General features: G+C 37.6%; 2 protein-coding genes across 2 annotated transcripts in view; both read right to left on the bottom strand.

The window, feature by feature from the left end:
* The window catches only part of LOC141279842 (uncharacterized), a 190864-nt gene that overhangs the window by 139284 nt on the left and 31956 nt on the right, over window positions 1-19624 (bottom strand). The window lies entirely within an intron of this gene.
* LOC141279802 (uncharacterized) lies at window positions 237-19588 on the bottom strand. Its single transcript, XM_065282060.2, has 2 exons — window positions 19194-19588; window positions 237-1305 (listed from the first exon to the last, which is right to left on the bottom strand). Exons 1-2 carry the CDS (start codon window positions 19363-19365, stop codon window positions 239-241), a joined length of 1239 nt encoding a protein of 412 aa, XP_065138132.1. The 5' UTR covers window positions 19366-19588; the 3' UTR covers window positions 237-238.

Genomic DNA, 19624 nt, shown 5'->3' with positions numbered 1-19624 from the left:
CAGATCAGGATATGGACGTTTGTTTGGTAAATGCACTTTCAATAAAGATTAATGTTTCTAGCGATGAAAGTTCCCTTTAAGTCATTTTTCGTCCTCCATAATACTGTACTGTTAGATCAATCTGAAAAAAACCAGCAATGTTTTTCTGTTGTTTTGTAACAATATTTCGAAATTTATACAAGTTTTTGGTGTCATAAAGTTTGACTTTTGATTAACTCTTCCCACAAACATTACAGTGTTAAGGTTTCTTTCCAGTATGAACTCTCTGATGGACTTTCAATTGACCTGACCGAGCAAACGTCTTGTCACACTGAGAGCATTTGAAAGGTTTTTCACCTGTATGAATTCTCTTGTGCTTTACTAATGAAGACCCATGACTAAAACTCTTCCCACAGACACTACAGTAATAAGGTTTTTCTCCAGTATGAACTCTCTGATGAACTCTTAATTGAGATGAAGTAGAGCAGCTCTTTCTACAGTGAGCGCAGACGTAAGGTTTCTCTCCAGTATGAACTCTCTGATGGGTTTTTAAGTGACCTGACTGAGCAAACGTCATGTCACACTGAGAGCATTTGAAAGGTTTTTCACCTGTATGAATTCTCTTGTGATTTCGTAATGTAGACCCTTGACTAAAACTCTTCCCACAGACACTACAGTGATAAGGTTTCTCTCCAGTATGAACTCTCTGGTGGACTTTTAAGTTACTTGAATTAGTAAACGTCATGTCACACTGGGAGCATTTGAAAGGTTTTTCACCTGTATGAATTGTTAGGTGTGTCACTAAACTGTCATGTTGATTAAAACTCCTCCCACAAACATTACAGTGATAAGGTTTCTCTCCGGTGTGAACTCTCTGATGGGCTTTTAAGTTACTTGAACAATTAAACGTCTTGTCACACTGAGAGCATTTGTAAGGTTTTTCTCCTGTATGAATTCTCTGATGAACTTTAAGATATTGTTTGGTTCTGAAGTATTTTCCACATTCAGTGCAGTTGAAAGGCTTTTCACCACTGTGTGTCCTCATGTGAACATTTAGATTAGAGGAAGAGACACAAATCCTCTTCTTCTTCTTCTTCTTCTCTCTGTGGTCTTCTGAATGAAGTTTCTTCTCTTGTAAGGTAGTAAAGCTGATCTCAGATCTGGTGAAGAGTTTCTGTTCTGTGTGTTTTCTCTCATGTCTCTCTAAAAGTCTCTGTGAGCTGAATGTCTTTCCACAGGTGATGCAGGAAAGAGTTTGTGCTGTCAGTCGCTCTTTTGATGTTGAGGACGTTATTTCTATATCCAAACATGAATCAGTCTTCACATCTGAAAGAAACATGAAACAATTAAATTGTCTTATCACTCTTATTTACATGAAGAAGGATAAAGAATTGAGATTCTGTATCTTTTTCTAGATTCACACATATAGACAGAAGACAGATGTCAGTCCTGTTATTACAGCTGGGTCACTGCTAGTGATGGGATTAGGGATGCACCGATAGGGCTGGGTACCGAACTTCGATACTTTTATAATATCGAATGAAAAACTTCGATACTTTGAGTATCGAAAAATGATTTATCTTTCGATGCCAAATTTCGATTCCAAAAGCGGCTGTGTCTGTGAGCCTGTACATGCGTGTAACGACCTAAAGCGCCGGCGATTGGCTGTCCACCACCACGTGACGGGGAGGATTTCTGAAGATACTCGCAGTCCAACTCGCAGTCACCCAACACAAGTGTAGAAAGGATGCAATATGAGAAGAAAGTCTTTGTGACAGTCTTACCAATAGAGTTAGCGCAAGTATGGCCGTGTTGTCTCCGTGAAACGCACGTCAACCAAAACAGCGCTTCTAGTAAAGTGACGAGGGGTTTCAATTCTCTGCTTGTTTTACTCGCGCCTGGTTCCGCATGCCAAGGCTTTGCGCGCGCGTCTCCCACAACAGTCTCGACAAGGTGTTTAAACTTGACCCACGCGCGCAGCTTGTGTCTCTCAATGCTTATGAAATACTCACGCCTGTCTCTCTGCATCGCAAAGCCTTCATGCCCTCGTCTCGCAAAATGGATGATGCGTTTAAACCTATTTTTTACAGTCCATGGTTTAAACTTGACGCACACGCGCATCCCAACACTGCTTATAAGCCTGACTCGTTATTTAAAACAAACTAAAATTCCATTTAACTGGTTTGCTAATTTCACTTGAAATGACAATGACATCTACTCATTTTAGAAATCCCAAATGCATTTAATATTTTGATAATAATGAAGTTGAGTATTTACAAAAAACAAACATGCATACAAATCTTCCCAGTTAAACTCAGTCACCCATTTAAATATTTTAACTTTTTGTCAAAGTTGCAGCTATAATAAATGCACAAATCCTGTTAGTCCAAGCTAAATACCATTTTACATTTCATAGAATAAAGCAGTGTAAATTATATTCTTTATTTCTTTATTTTTGTTTCCTTTGCACAACCAGTTTTATTAATGTTACCCTGAGTGAAAAGTGTTACCAGAATTTGTTTAAATTAAGGTGAAAAATAAAAGTTGTGTGTTTAATGTATTTTTGTTAATGTTTCAATGGATTTTAAAACATATGGTATGGAAAAAAGTATCGTTAGGAACCGGCATCGAAACGGAGGTATCGAAATTGGCACCGGATCGAAAGATTTTAAACAATACACACCCCTATGGACGATATTCTGGATTGGTATCGGGGCCGATCCGGCGTTTTTTCTGGATCGGATATCGGACTTACAGGATCGATCCAATTCCGATACTGCATGTTACCCATGGTTGTTACTGACAAGCGATTAAAACGACAAAGTACTATAAAAACACCATAAATGTTTTTATGCACTATAATCAAAGTCATTTTACACTCAATAGCTTCATGTGAAGGAACAAACACACATTTAAAGATATTTAAGTTCACAGAAACACTGTAACTTACCTGCAAACTAAGTTAATCCACTGATAAAGCGGACGGATGAAACGCGTCATTCAACAAACACACACAATAACTGTAGGCTATTTTAAAGGTCTGATTTTATATACTCTCAGTATGGATGCAATTCACTATGTGCTGAGCACGCGATACATGTAATATCTTTGTGTTTTAACAGTTATGAACTTTCCATTGCGGAGTGAGGCTTCCCATGAGAGGATGCTTCTAGTGCATCAATGCTGCGCCCAGGAAGCACAGTATGATTTAGGCGCACTCAATATGATTTAGGCGCATCAATTCTGCACATGGAATGTGCATAAAAGGTTTGGTTAAGTGCATAATTCCCAAAATAACCATCTGCACACTAAAGCTTTTTTACTGTGACTGCGCAATAAAGGAAAATATATTTAGCATACTAATTTGATTAAACGTGCCTATTTTATTTGCCATGGTTAATAATTACTAATGTTCTTGTAACTTGTAAATCATTTTAAATTATTGTTTTTTACATTTAAAATTATACTACATTGAGCAGAAAGCACTATACACATTTAACATTGTGTGTGCGCGTGCGTGCGCGTGCGTGTGATTTAAATTGCTCAAGAAAAAAACGTAGTATTGGATCGGCAGGTATCAACACACTGTAAAAAACGCGGTCTCTTTAGAAATCCCAGGCTCCACAAACTGCAACAAAAACAAAGTGGTCAAACCTACCACCATGAAACACAACAAAGTGTTCCAGCCAATAAACGATAAGAAAGATTTGGGAGTGGGGGTTGGGCGCGTTCATGACTCTTTCAGAAAGCACGGAAGGGAGGGGGAGAGGAGGAGTTAGCTATGCTCGGTTTTCTTTGACAACACTTCGAACGTCAACAAGAAGGGATTTGTTTAGAGGGCCTTTAAAAGGTTAATAACAAATAACAGACTTTATATGAATAATAAAGAAAAAAGTATTGATGAGACAAAAAATGCCAGTTAGATATATCCAAAGGGAATATTTCATGTTTGACCATCTGACACCGGAGGGCAAAGCAGCTACACTGAGACAGCAGCAAATTTTAAAAGGACTTGCTGAGATGAGGCTTCCCCCATGCTGATTCCCCGGAACTCGTATATCAAAAAGGCGCTATCTTTACTAACTTTACTAACTGACCACATATTTGAAGTTTTTTCATCTATATTCTCGACTAAACAGCTCTTAAAACTACATTTATGACACATAAAGAGTAATATTTTGAAATTCGAAGATTGTGCAAGGTTTAAGCTTTATTGCCGGTGACGCGAAATGCATTCTGGGAAACTTGGCTGTCAGAAGTCAGCACAAGTCACCTCCTGATGCATCCTTGATAAAATGGGATGTTATGCGGATGTTATGTGAACTTGGCTTGATGCGAACTTGGATTTGGAACAGTACTTGGGCCGCGACTGATGACGTTTTACAAGCCCACAAGAACAGACAAGAACGCATATTGAGAAACGATCTTAGACTGAGAGACCATTTAAAGGCCTCTGCAGGTGTTTTGAGTTAATTAGTTGATTACAGTGTGGCACCAGGTGTCTAATTGTCTGAGTAACAAATTTGGTTTTTTTCTAGTTTTCGGTTATAATCGTCAAATTAAAAGAAATAAACATTTGAAATATATCAGTTTTTTGTGTAATGAATGAATATAATATACAAAGTTTCACTTTTTGAATGGAATTACTGAAATAAATCAACTTTTTGAAGATATTGTAATTATATGACCAGCACCTGTTGTAGTGCTGGACAATAATTCAATAATAATAATTTTCAAGCTCTAATTTTCTATAAATTTACCTAATAAAACAACAATGACTGTTCAATAAGTTATCGACAAAGACAAAGAAACATATAAAGTAATGCATGATTATTTGTGATTAATCCACAATTTTGTAGGAGACAAATGGATGGACCAATATTTTTTTGTACAGACACTTTGAATTCTTGTTGCATTATGGTGACACTTCTAGAATGAGATTAAATCTTTTTTTAATGGGTTAGTTCACCCCAAAATGTTACTTTTATCATAAATCACAATTGACATATTTTACATATTTGATGGACCTTTTCGTGATGTCCTTCATAATTTTCTGGGGAAAAGAATTGTAAACTAACTAAAGTCAATGGGACAGACAGCCTCCCACATTTCATAAAAAATATCTAAAAATGTGTTCTGAAGACAATTGGAGCACTTGGGGGTTTAGAACAACACAGGTGTCGATTGTGACAAAAGATAAAATTAACATTTTGGGGTGATAACTAACTAGGGCTGGAACGACGCGTCGACGTAGTCGATTACGTCGATTACGTAATTACGTCGATTTGCCGGAAATGCGTCGATGCATCGCATTGTTTACGTTTTCAAATGAAGGCGGCTTCAGCTCCGACCGGATAATACAAGTGTTATACCAAACAGCCAGAACGTGATCAAAAGTGTGGGAATACTTTAAGCTAGTGATGGGCAGAGCGAGGCTTCGTGAAACACTGAAACAGTTGAATCAATTGTGTCGAGGCTTCGAAACATGGATCGAAACCGCCTCCACAGTGACACCTAGTGGTCATTTGCACCTATTGCCATAGAGCAGCCTTGATAAGGTTTTAGACGAGCACTGACAAATTGTATCCCACATGTTGTGTAATTGATATAAGTGATCAGGTGGGAGAGTGGATAATGTCCTAGACTCTCATGCAAAAGCCCTTTGGATCGAACCCCGGGAAACGCATTGTTATTACCGTCGTCACAATTAAGTTACATATTTTTTGTTGTTGTTTTAACATCTGTTTGACAACTACATGAGCTTTTAGGCTCATCATTGTCAATAACTATAAGCTGGTCTATTTAATAAATAAATTGAATAGAGATAAATACCACATAAACAATAAGAAATTAATAAAATATATCAAGCCACCATGTCACATCTGCTGTGTGTGGAAGGACTTAGCCTACTTCTTTTTTACAGATAATTTCTCCAGCCTTTGAAAAACTCCTCTCACAAAAACCCACAAGGTCAATATGCGTTTATTTCACTTTTATACAGATGTGCGATTGTGTTGTCTGTTCCCGACCGTGCCAATCAAACGCTGATTCGGCAGACCACACCTGATGAAACATTTAGTGAAACACTTCGAGGCTTCGTTTGGTCATAGTCACGTGACATGGGTGTTTTGAATCACGCTTCGGATCAGTGTTTCGACACATCTGCGCTTCGGGATCTCGCAAAGCTTCGGAACGACTGTTTCGCGTCAGCCATCCCTACTTTAAGCAGAGACCAAATAAAACACATACTGTGTAAAACTGAAATGGCATACCACAGCAGCGCAACATCTGTGCATGATCATCTTAAAAGAAAACAACCTGGGGCTCTCCGACCTCAGAATGACGCGACGGCAGCGTAAGTATTTGAATTTTTACAGTAAGTTTTTATACAACAATAGAATCAATGCAGGCATATATGGTGCTTAATACAGCTGTGTTTACATCTTAGTTTAATAACTGCGGTCAAGCCAGCCGCCACTCCGAAAAAGACGGTCAAACTAGCCCCCCGTTTTTTTCTGTGTGCACATAAATTAGACATTACGGTAAACGCACGAGAGGAATGATTTCAAAATAAAAGTTTCTCACTTAATCTGCTGATATTTATGTTGCATTATGTGTCTGTTATAAGTCATTGCTAGGGTATTATGGGTGGTTGCTAGGCTGTTTCTCTTGCATTCTGTGTGGTTGCTAGGGTTCTATAAATGGTTGCTAGGCTGTTTCTGTTGCATTATGTGTCTGTTTTAAGTAATTGCTAGGGTATAATGGGTGGTTGCTAGGCTGTTTCTCTTGCATTCTGTGTGGTTGCTAGGGTTCTATAAATGGTTGCTAGGCTGTTTCTGTTGCATTATGTGTCTGTTTTAAGTAATTGCTAGGGTATAATGGGTGGTTGCTAGGCTGTTTCTCTTGCATTCTGTGTGGTTGCTAGGGTTCTATAAGTGGTTGCTAGGGTATAGCTTTGGTTTTCTATGTGATTGCTAGACTGTTGCTAGGGTATTATGGGTGGTTGCTAGGCTGTTTCTATTGCATTCTGTGTGGTTGCTAGGGTTCTATAAGTGGTTGCTAGGCTGTTTCTGTTGCATTATGTGTCTGTTTTAAGTCATTGCTAGGGTATTATGGGTGGTTGCTAGGCGGTTTCTCTTGCATTCTGTGTGGTTGCTAGGGTTCTATAAGTGGTTGCTAGGCTGTTTCTGTTGCATTCTGTTTGGTTGCTAGGCTTTTTCTGTTGCATTCTGTGTCTGTTTTAAGTCATTGCTAGGGTATTATGGGTGGTTGCTAAGCGGTCTCTCTTGCATTCTGTGTGGTTGCTAGGCTGTTGCTAGGGTTATTTAAATTGTTGCTAGGGTATTATGGGTGGTTGCTAGGTTGTTTCTCTTGCATTCTGTGTGGTTGCTAGGCTGTTACTAGGGTTTTATGTGTGGTTGCTAGGTTGTTTCTCTTGCATTCTGTGTGGTTGCTAGGCTGTTGCTAGGGCTTTTTAAGTGGTTGCTAGGGTATAGCTTTGGTTTTCTGTGTGATTGCTAGACTGTTGCTAGGGTATATGGGTGGTTGCTAGTCTGTTTCTGTTGCATTCTGTGTCTGTTTAAGTCATTGCTAGGGTACTATTGGTGGCTGCTAGGCTGTTTCTATTGCATTCTTTGTCTGTTAAAAGTCATTGCTAGGGTATTATGGGTGGTTGCAGGGCTATCTGTTGCATTTTGCATGGTTGCTAGGCTGTTTCTATTGCATTCTGGGTCTGTTTTAATTCATTGCTAGGGTATTATGGGTGGTTGCTAGGCTATTTCTGTTGCATTGTGTGTCTGTTTAAGCCGTTGCTAGGGTATTATGGGTGGTTGCTAGGCTGTTTCTATTGCATTCTGTGTCTGTTTTAAATCATTGCTAGGCTATTTCTATTGCATTCTAAGTCGTTGCTAGGGTATTGTGGATGGTTGCTAGGCTGTTTCTATTGCATTCTGTGTCAGTTTAAAGTCATTGCTAGGGTATTATAGGTGGTTGGTAGGCTGTTTCTATTGCATTCTGTGTCTGTTTTAAATCGTAGCTAGGGATTTATGAGTGGTTGCTAGCAGGGTTCTAAATTAACTTTTTTGACCACCAGCCAAAGTGGCTGGTAACCTTTTAAAGTTACCAGCCAAACAGCATTTCCACTAGCCAAATTTTTTCTGGTGAAAATAAGAGAAATTATGAGTGCCACTGAATGCAACAATGATTCATTTTTTCTTTCGCGTGCATGCGACAATCCTTACAAAACATGACAAAATTTTTGTGATGAAACATAAGCTTTCTTCATTTCTCTGTCGATAGACATAAAGCTTTACTGGGGCACAGGCCCCCCATTTTTTGAAAGCCTGCTGTGTGCAAGAAGTATGCAACACTTCTATACAATGTCCTTTGCTTAACCCACTATTCTACAGTGCAACAGGTACTGCGAAAGATAAATATGTATTTAAAAATATTTAAGTGTAATCTTCATCATACCTAACATTATTAACATGTTTGGAGGCATACATGGCATAAAATGTATGGTAATAATGACAGCAGAGAAATATTTTCTACATTATACAATGATAGCAATGATTAATAAATTATTTTTACAAGAATATTTTAAGAAACCAGTCATTTTATGACTGCTATACTAAATATTCTCAGTCACAGTTACTGCTACCTGTTATGTAAGTAAGTGTCCTAGAGTTAAATATTAGTAAACTAAATATTAATTTCATATCTGAAAACAGAACAGTATAACATATACATCTGTTGATTTTCTCAGCAACAATGCAATTCTATAGACTTGACAAGAGGTTTTCCTGAGATTTTTCCTCTAATGTTTCAGGCCTGACAGGGTGAGGATGTAGTTTGTCTCACCTCCCTTAAACTCATCATCTCTCCTTTCTGCTTCCCTTGCCCTGTTTTGCACAAAACATTTCTGATGTCAATTTACAGAAGCCAATAATGATCAAGTCAAAATAAGATTAGCATTATTATTTAGAAACTTACTTCTCGTCATGTTTTCATCATTACTCATTCGCGTGGCGTCCCCTTTTGGATGCAGTTGCGCGCACGGATGAACGCAAAGACGCGCGTGGAAATGGATACATGGTGCCCGCGTCAGTGCAACTGCTTCGTCGCTTTACAAGCGTAAATTGGGTAACTAAATTGCATATAGATCTGTTTATGCCGCTATTATCTTTGTGAAGAAATACACTAGTTAACTGCTAAAATTTAAACTTGAGATTTACACATGGGCACGAAAGATTTACACCGGAGCACATGCCCCACCCCTGTGTCTCAGTCTATCCTCCCTGCTCTGCCCGTTCGTTCTCCTACTTCCTTTTGTTTTCTGGTGGACGCTCCACTCGTTTCCATGGTTTCTCGCGCTGGTTTCGCTTCAAACTGCGCGCAGCCAATTGGTGTATTAAACATCATCACGTAGCATTACGGCACAGTGTTCATGGGAAATGTAGGAAGTAATGCCATATGGATAAATGACCGAGAACGGAGCTTTATGTATCTCGCATGCAATTCCTTATGTATCACCGGCCAAACTGGCTAGTAAGTTTTTATTAACACCCGCCAAAATGAATTTTAACCCGCATTTGGCGGGTTGGCGGGTGTTAATTTAGAACCCTGGTTGCTAGGCTGTTTCTGATGCATTCTGTGTCTGTTTTAAATCATTGCTTGGGTATTGTGGTTGTTTGCTAGGCTATTTCTATTGCATTATGTGTGGTTGCTAGGCTGTTACTTAGGTTTTTTTAAATGGTTTTCTCTGTGATTGCTAGACTGTTGTTAGGCTATATGGGTGGTTGCTAGGCTGCTGTTCTGGCATTCTTTCTGGTTTCTAGGTTGTTGTTGTGGAATTCTGGTTGGTTGCTATGCTATTGCTCTTGTTTTCTGGGTGATTGCTAGACTGTTGATAGGGTTTTATTGGTTATTGCTAGGCTGTTGTTGAGATATTATGGTGGATTACTATAAAGTTGCTAGCATATTAAGAATGGTTGTTAGGCTGTTGCTGTGACATTCTATGTGATTGCTGGGCTGTTGCTAGGCTACGGTATTTAAATTGGTTGCTAGGATTTTTTTGGTGATTGCGACGTTGAGGCTGTGTTTTTCTAAATGATTGATAGGCCTTTGCTAGGGTATTTTAGGTGGTTTATAAAATTGCTAGGCTGTTCAGGGTAGTTAACACAGAACTGTTATGCATATAATAGAGAGTCAGTGAGTGAATGATAGGTAGTTGATACAGCATTATGGGTGGCTGTTAGTGTTACTAGATGCTGGGTTTTTCAGGGGATTGACAGAGCATTGCTATATAGTTGATAGGGTATTTAAATGAGAAGGCTCTAAAATATCCAACACATGCTGTATTTTTTAGATATTTAGTTAGATGTTAAAGGAACTACATGTTTCCAAAGAATCATTCCATCTCTGAATGATGGTACACCATCTCAGGTTGTCACTCATGCAGTATCAACACAGTCTGATATGCTGTTTTTAAAATAGACACCTCTAAGATGTCCTATACACTCTGTATTTTCTATACATTCAGTTAGATATTAAAAGAAAACTACCTGTTTCCACAGAATCATTCTACTTCTGAATGATAGTACACCATCTCAGGTTGTCACCCCTGCAGTATCATCACAGTCTGATATGCTGTTTTTAAAATAGAGAGTTCGAAAATGTCCTATACATTCAGTTAGACGTTAAAGGGAAACCACCTGTTTGCGCAAAATAATTTCACCTCAGAGTGACAGTATCCCACCTCAATGTGTCACTCACACAATATCAAGTCAATAATTTGCACAGAATAATTTCACTTCAGAGTGACAGTATCCTACCTCAAGGTGTCACACACAACATATCAGGCCAATCTGATATGGAGTTTGTAAAATACAGCTCTCCAACATAACCTAAATACATATTTATTTCTATAAGATCAAATACATGTTTATTTATATAAGATCAAATACATGTGCAAAGGAAACTACCTGTTTGCACAGAATGATTTTACTTCAGAGTGACAGTGTACCACCCCAAGGTGTCACTCACAACATATCTGGCCAATCTGATATGGAGTTTGTAAAATACAGCTCTCCAAAATAACCTTAATACATGTTTATTTCTATAAGATCAAATAGGTGCTTAAAGGAAACTACCTGTTTGCACAGAATGATTTTACCTCAGAGTGACAGTATACAACCTGAAGGTGTCACTCACAACATATCAGGACAATCTGATATGGAGTTTGTAAAATACAGCTCTCTGAAATAACCTAAATACATGTTTATTTCTATAAAATCAAATAGATGTTTAAAGGAAACTATCTGTTTGCACAAAATAATTTCACTTCAGAGTGACAGTATACCACCTCAATGTGTCACTCACACCGTATCAGGCCAATCTGATATGGAGTTTGTAAAATATAGCTCTCCAAAATAACCCAAATACACGTTTATTTTTATAAGATCAAATAGATGTTTAAAGGAAACTACCTCTTTGTCCAGAATAATTTCACTTCAGAGTGACAGTATACCACCTCATTGTGTCACACACACTGTATCAGGCCAATCTGATATAGAGTTTGTAAAATACAACTCTCCAAAATAGCATAAATACATGTTTATTTCTATAAAATCAAATAGATGGTTAAAGGAAACTACCTGTTTGCACAAAATAATTTCACTTCAGAGTGACAGTATACCACCTCAATGTGTCACTTACACTGTATCAGGCCAATCTGATATGGAGTTTATAAATTACAGCTCTCCAAAATATCATAAATACTTGATTGTTTCTATAAGATAAAATAGGTGCTTAAAGGAAACTACCTGTTTGCACAGAATTATTTTACCTCAGATTGACAGTATACCACCTCAATGTGTTACTTACATCGTATCAGGCCAATCTGATATAGAGTTTGTAAAATATAGCTCTCCAAAAAAACCAAATACACGTTTATTTTTATAAAATCAAATAGGTGCCTAAAGGAAACTACCTGTTTGCACAAAATCATTTCACTTCAGAGTGACAGTATACCACCTCAATGTGTCACTCACACTGTATCAGGCCAATCTGATATGGAGTTTGTAAAATATAGCTCTCCAAAATAACCTAAATACACATTTATTTCTATAAGATCAAATACCTGTTTAAAGGAAACTACTTGTTTGCACAAAATAATTTCACTTCAGAGTGACAGTATACCACCTTAATGTGTCACTCACACCGTATCGGGCCAATCTGATATGGAGTTAGTAAAATACAGCTCTCCAAAATAACCTAAATACATGTTTATTTCTATAAGATCAAATAGATTTTTAAAGGAAACTACCTGTTTGCACGGAATGATTTCACTTCAGAATGACAGTATACCACCTCAAGGTGTCACTCACAAAATATCAAGTCAATCTGATGCAGAGTTTTTAAAATACAATGTGTATTTAAATTCTTTTGAAGAGCTGTATTTTACAAACTCCATATCAGATTGTCCTGATATGTTGTGAGTGATACCCTGAGATGGGATACTGTCCCTCTGAAGTGAAATTATTCTGTGCAAACAGGTAGTTTTCATTAAGCATCTATTTGATCTTATAGAAATAATTGAGTATTATGCTATTTTGGAGAGCTGTAATTTACAAACTCCATATCAGATTGGCCTGATATGTTGTGAGTGACACCTTGAGGTGGTATACTGTCACTCTGAAGTGAAATTATTTTGTGCAAACAGGTAGTTTCCTTTAACCATCTATTTGATTTTATAGAAATAAACATGTATTTATGCTATTTTGGAGAGCTGTATTTTACTAACTCTATATCAGATTGGGCTGATACAGTGTGAGTAACACATTAAGGTGGTATTCTGTCACTCTGAGGTAAAATCATTCTGTCCAAACAGGTAGTTTCCATTAAGCACCTATTTGATCTTATAGAAACAATCAAGTGTTTATGATATTTTGGAGAGCTATATTTTACAAACTTCATATCAGATTGGCCTGAAACAGTGTGAGTGACACATTGAGGTGGTATACTGTCACTCTGAAGTGAAATTATTTTGTGCAAACAGGTAGTTTCCTTTAACCATCTATTTGATTTTATAGAAATAAACATGTATTTAGGTTATTTTGGAGAGCTGTGTTTTACAAACTCCATATCAGATTGGCCTGATACGGTGTGAGTGACACATTGAGGTGGTGTACTGTCTCTCTGAAGTGAAATTATTTTGTGCAAACAGGTAGTTTCCTTTAAACATCTATTTGATTTTATAGAAATAAACATGTATTTAGGTTATTTCAGAGAGCTATATTTTACAAACTTCATATCAGATTGGCCTGATACGGTGTAAGTGACACCCTCAGATAGTATACTGTCACTCTGAGGTAAAATCATTCTGTGCAAACAGGTAGTTTCCTTTAAGCACCTATTTGATCTTATAAAAATAAACATGTATTTAGGTTATTTTGGAGAGCTGTATTTTACAAACTCCATATCAGATTGGCCTGATACGGTGTGAGTGACACATTAAGGTGGTATACTGTCACTCTGAAGTGAAATTATTTTGTGCAAACAGGTAGTTTCCTTTAAACATCTATTTGATTTTATAGAAATAAACATGTATTTAGGTTATTTCGGAGAGCTATATTTTACAAACTCCATATCAGATTGGCCTGATACGGTGTAAGTGACACCCTCAGATGGTATACTGTCACTCTGGGGTAAAATCATTCTGTGCAAACAGGTAGTTTCCATTAAGCCCTTTTCACACAGATTTTCCGTAAGATACACGGGACAGGCATCCTGGAATTTTACGGGACCGCTTGATATTTTATTCATTCACACTGCCAAGTTTACACGGCATCTGATGGTCCCGGAAAGACACGTGACATGTTGAAAGTCCCGCCCTCTCTTCTACGCAGCGTCTGAAGTTTGCATATTATTTATTATTTCTCTCTCCAGAAACAACTCGCGTGCATTTTTGTTTATGATAAGACTACAAAGGAGCGCGTGAATGCACAGTTCTATTCTGGTGAATGATCTCAGCTTCAGAGTGTATATTTGACAAGCTCCCTGATTTCTGCTTTGATACAGTTTTCAGACATTTCTCATCGTGATTGTTTATATGCATTTAAAACCCGCATTTTGAGGAGCTGAACAATATATCTCGTTGGGATGACATGCGGGTATTTTCGTTTATTATAGCTCAAATGAGCACGTGACGCGATATTCTTTTATGCTGCTGAATGATCTCCGTTTCAACGCAGTAAGTAACGAGCTAACTTACCTGATATCCGCTTCAGTCTAGTATGCTGACATTTCTCGTAGTGAATGTTGTAAATCCCTGATTTTAAAGAGTTGAACCAACTTCATGTTGCCATGACACGCGCGTCCTCACTACGGCACGTGCGTCATTGTTTATGCGTCTCATATATCATTTCCTGATAACTGCTTCAATCTAGTTTGCAACATTTCTCGTGGTGAATGTTTATATACATGTTAGTTTGCAACATTTCTCGTTGTGAATGTTTATATACATGTTATCTCTCGTTGTAAGGAGCTGAACCATAACTTGTGTTGTGATGATGACGCGCGCGTCCTCACTTCGACACGCCCTTTATGGCATTCTTGTTCACACAGAGGGTTACCCGCGTATCTTACTAGGTCCTCTTTCCGGCAACGATCCCAGAAGATTAACGGAACGAGTTTTTGTTCACACAGACGCTTGTCTGGCAATTTTACGGGTATTTTCTGGGACCAGAGGTCTGTGTGAATGAGGTTTTAGGCACCTATTTAATCTTATAGAAACAATCAAGTATTTATGATATTATGGAGAGCTGTATTTTACAAACTTCATATCAGATTGGCCTGATACGGTGTGAGTGACACATTAAGGTGGTTTACTGTCACTCTAAGGTAAAATCATTCTGTGCAAACAAGTAGTTTCCTTTAAACAGGTATTTGTTCTTATAGAAATAAACATGTATTTAGGTTATTTTGGAGAGCTGTATTTTACAAACTCCATATCAGATTGGCCTGATACGGTGTGAGTGACACATTGAGTTGGTATACTGTCACTCTGAAGAGAAATTATTTTGTGCAAACAGGTAGTTTCCTTTAAACATCTATTTGATTTTATAGAAATAAACATGTATTTAGGTTATTTTGGAGAGCTACATTTTACAAACTCCATATCAGATTGGCCTGATACGGTGTAAGTGACACCCTCAGATGGTATACTGTCACTCTGTGGTAAAATCATTCTGTGCAAACAGGTAGTTTCCTTTAAGCACCTTTTTGATCTTATAAAAATAAACGTGTATTTGGGTTATTTTGGAGAGCTATATTTTACAAACTCCATATCAGATTGGCCTGATACGGTGTGAGTGACACATTAAGGTGGTATACTGTCACTCTGAAGTGAAATTATTTTGTGCAAACAGGTAGTTTTCTTTTAATATCTAACTAAATGTATAGAAAATAGAGAGTGTATAGGACATCTTAGAGGTCTCTATTTTAAAAACAGCATATCAGACTGTGATGATACTGCATGAGTGACAACCTGAGATGGTGTACCATCATTCAGAGATGGAATGATTCTTTGGAAACAGGTAGTTCCTTTAACATCTAACTAAATATATAAAAAATACAGCATGTGTTGGATATTTTAGAGCCTTCTCATTTAAATACCCTATCAACTATATAGCAATGCTCTGTCAATCCCCTGAAAAACCCAGCATCTAGTAACACTAACAGCCACCCATAATGCTGTATCAACTACCTATCATTCACTTACTGACTCTCTATTATATGCATAACAGTTCTGTGTTAACTACCCTGAACAGCCTAGCAATTTTATAAACCACCTAAAATACCCTAGCAAAGGTCTATCAATCATTTAGAAAGCCACAGCCTCAACTTCGCAATCACCAAGAAAATAACAATATCCTAGCAACCAATTTAAATACCGTAGCCTAGCAACAGCCCAGCAATCACATAGAATGTCACAGCAACAGCCTAACAACCACCCTTAATATGCTAGCAACTTGATAGTAATCCACCATAATATCTCAACAACAGCCTAGCAATAACCAATAAAACCCTATCAACAGTCCAGCAATTACCCAGAAAACAAGAGCAATAGCATAGCAACCAACCAGAATTCCACAACAACAACTTAGCAACCACACAGAACCCCAGAGCAACAGCCTAGCAACCGCCATAATTCCCTAGCAACCACAAAGAATGCCAGAACAACAACCTAGCAACCACCCATATAGCCTAGCAACAGTCTAGCAATCACAGAGAAAACCAAAGCTATACCCTAGCTACCATTTAAAAAACCTTAGTAACAGCGTAGCACCCACACATAATGCAATAGAAATAGCCTAGGAACCACCCATAATACCCTAGCAATGAATTAAAACAGACCCAGAATGCAACAAAAACAGCCTAACAACCACCCATAAATCCCTAGATACGATTTTAAACAGACACAGAATGCAATAGAAACAGCCTAGCAACCACCCACAATACCCTAGCAACGACTTAGAATGCAATAGAAATAGCCTAGCAACCACCCACAATACCCTAGCAATGATTTAAAACAGACACAGAATGCAACAGAAACATCATAGCAACCACCCATAATACCCTAGCAACGACTTAAACAGAAACATAATGCCACAGAAATAGCCTAACAACCACCCATAATACCCTAGCAATGAATTAAAACAGACCCAGGATGCAATAGAAACAGCCTAGCAACCACACAGAATGCAATAGAAACAGCCTAGCAGCCACCAATAATACCCTAGCAACGACTTAAACAGACACAGAATGCAAAAGAAACAGACTAGCAACCACCCATATACCCTAGCAACAGTCTAGCAATCACATAGAAAACCAGAGCTATACCCTAGTAACCACTTTAAAAGCCCTAGCAATAGCATAGCAAGCAACCAGAATGCAACAAAAACAACCTAGCAACCACGCATAAAACCCTAGCAACAGCCTAGCAACCACACAGAATGCAAGAGAAACAACCTAGAAACCACCCATAATACCCTAGCAATGACTTAAAACAGACACATAATGCAACATAAACAGCCTAACAACCAAACAGAATGCAACAGAAACAGCCTAGCAACCACTTATAGAACCCTAGCAACCACACAGAATGCAAGAGAAACAGCCTAGCAATCACCCATTAATACCTTAGCAATTACTTAAAACAGACACATAATGCAACATAAACAGCCTAACAACCAAACAGAATGCAACAGAAACAGCCTAGCAACCACTTATAGAACCCTAGCAACCACACAGAATGCAAGAGAAACAGCCTAGCAACCACTCATAATACCCTAGCAATTACTTAAAACAGACACATAATGCAACATAAACAGCCTAACAACCAAACAGAATGCAACAGAAACAGCCTAGCAACCACTTATAGAACCCTAGCAACCACACAGAATGCAAGCGAAACAGCCTAGCAACCACCCATAATACCCTAGCAATTACTTAAAACAGACACATAATGCAACAGAAACAGCCTAACAACCAAACAGAATGCAACAGAAACAGCCTAGCAACCATTTATAGAACCCTAGCAACCACACAGAATGCAAGAGAAACAGCCTAGCAACCACCCATAATACCCTAGCAATGACTTATAACAGACACATAATGCAACAGAAATATCAGCAGATTTAGTGAGAAACTTTTATTTTGAAATCATTCCTCTCGTGCGTTTACCGTAATGTCTAATTTATGTGCACACAGAAAAAAAACGGGGGGCTAGTTTGACCGTCTTTTTCGGAGTGGCGGCTGGCTTGACTGCAGTGTTTAATACGAGTTGCGAGACGCCTGACAGACACGACATTGCATCGCGTCTGGGCAGTATGTTGAAACAGTAAATAAAGAGCGGGACAAGTTTAACTTTTTATATTAAGAAGTTATGAAATAATAAGTTACTGTGTTACACTGAGATAGGCATGTGCCCGCGTGCACTGAAAGCCAGCTGGCAGCGCGGAGTTCCCATAGCTTATTTTTTTGCTATGTGCGCAGATATTATAAAAGCTCGTCTCGTTAGGTATTCCTGACATGCGTTTATTTAAAGTAACAGCAGCGTAAACGCCGTTTATAAAATATTAGAAGATCATGCTAACTAAATTTGTATTTACCCGAGACTTAAGAAAAGTTAAATGTTAAAGTTGATGCTAAATGAGAATGCAGTAACGTTACTACTGATAGTAATAATATTAACAGTAATAATATAATGGTTACATTTTATAATAAGGGTTCATGAATCACAATGAACTTATTTTTACTTCAGTCTGAACTAATGCTGAGTAAATGCATGTACTAATCATAAACGAAGTGAAGAGTCATCATTAAGTACAACATGACATGTTTTTTAGTTAATGTATTAATAAACAATGATTTCATGTGAGTCATTTTGTAGTTAATGATGACTCTTCATTAGTTTATGATTAGCACTAGGGCTGGAACAATAAAGAGCAGGACATGTTTTTATATTAATAAGGAGTTATTATTCAGTTTGATTTATTTTTATTTTACTTCTTTAATATTAATATATTTTATTTGTTTAAGGTGAATAATGCCCCTTTTGCACTGTTTATGTTAGGCTGAATTAATGTTGGACTTGTTTTTATGTGATTTGTTATATTTTCCTTGGCACTGGCACTGTTTGTGTATTTGTTTAATTGAGAAAATGCTTCAATAAACTGTTGGCATTAATAGCAGATGTTACATTTATTATTTGTAAAAAAAATCTTTATTTAGACTATTCGATTAATCGAAAAAATAATCGATAGACTAATCGGTTGAAAAAATAGTCGAAATTTGCAGCTCTATAACTAACCCTAAGCCTACATGCCTGTTGCTCAAAAAGCATTAAAGATATCCTAAACTCCTTTAACATTTAAGTATTTACATTTCTTGTTCTTTTCATTAGTGAGTTTGAGGCTGAAAACCCAAAATAGGTGCTCACATGACAGTTCTTTCTTTTTTTAACGCCTCTAAGGGTTATATTCATGGCGAGAATAAAGTATAAATAAATCAAAGGAAGATTAAAAAAGATCGATGTTTCAAATTTATTTCCTCTAGAAATCTTAAAACCATGCTTGGGCTTCCTTGATTAAAAACCTTTTCACATACCAATTAAAAATGTTAAAAACACAACAATAATTAAGGAGACATACCTGATGGAATAAAATCATCATCTTCCTCAGTGAGATCTTCCTCTTCTGTGGGTTCAGTTTTGATTTCTGTGGGTTCAGTTTTGATTTCTGTGGGTTCAGTTTTGATTTCTGTGGGTTCAGTTTTAATCTTCATCATGAGGTTCGTGCAGTCGATGAGTTTAACTGAAAACATCTTCCGTTTGGTCCGCAGAATCTGCTGCTGTTCTCCAGCGTTACAGACAGAATCCAGAGACTCTGTGGAGGTTTGATCCTCCTGTAAGCTCGGTTTACTGTCACACACTGTATTTTCCTGTATCGTCTCAACTTAAATACACAAAGACAAAACTCTGTTTACACTCAACGAAACACGCAAGAGAGAAAAACACCGAGGATACACAAACACATCACAAGCGCGCTCTTTCTTTCTTTCTTTAGTGAGTTTATTTGTGGAC

Source organism: Paramisgurnus dabryanus, chromosome 8, assembly GCF_030506205.2.
Source record: "Paramisgurnus dabryanus chromosome 8, PD_genome_1.1, whole genome shotgun sequence".
Classification (NCBI taxonomy): domain Eukaryota; kingdom Metazoa; phylum Chordata; class Actinopteri; order Cypriniformes; family Cobitidae; genus Paramisgurnus; species Paramisgurnus dabryanus.
This window is presented reverse-complemented; position numbering and strand designations above follow the sequence as displayed.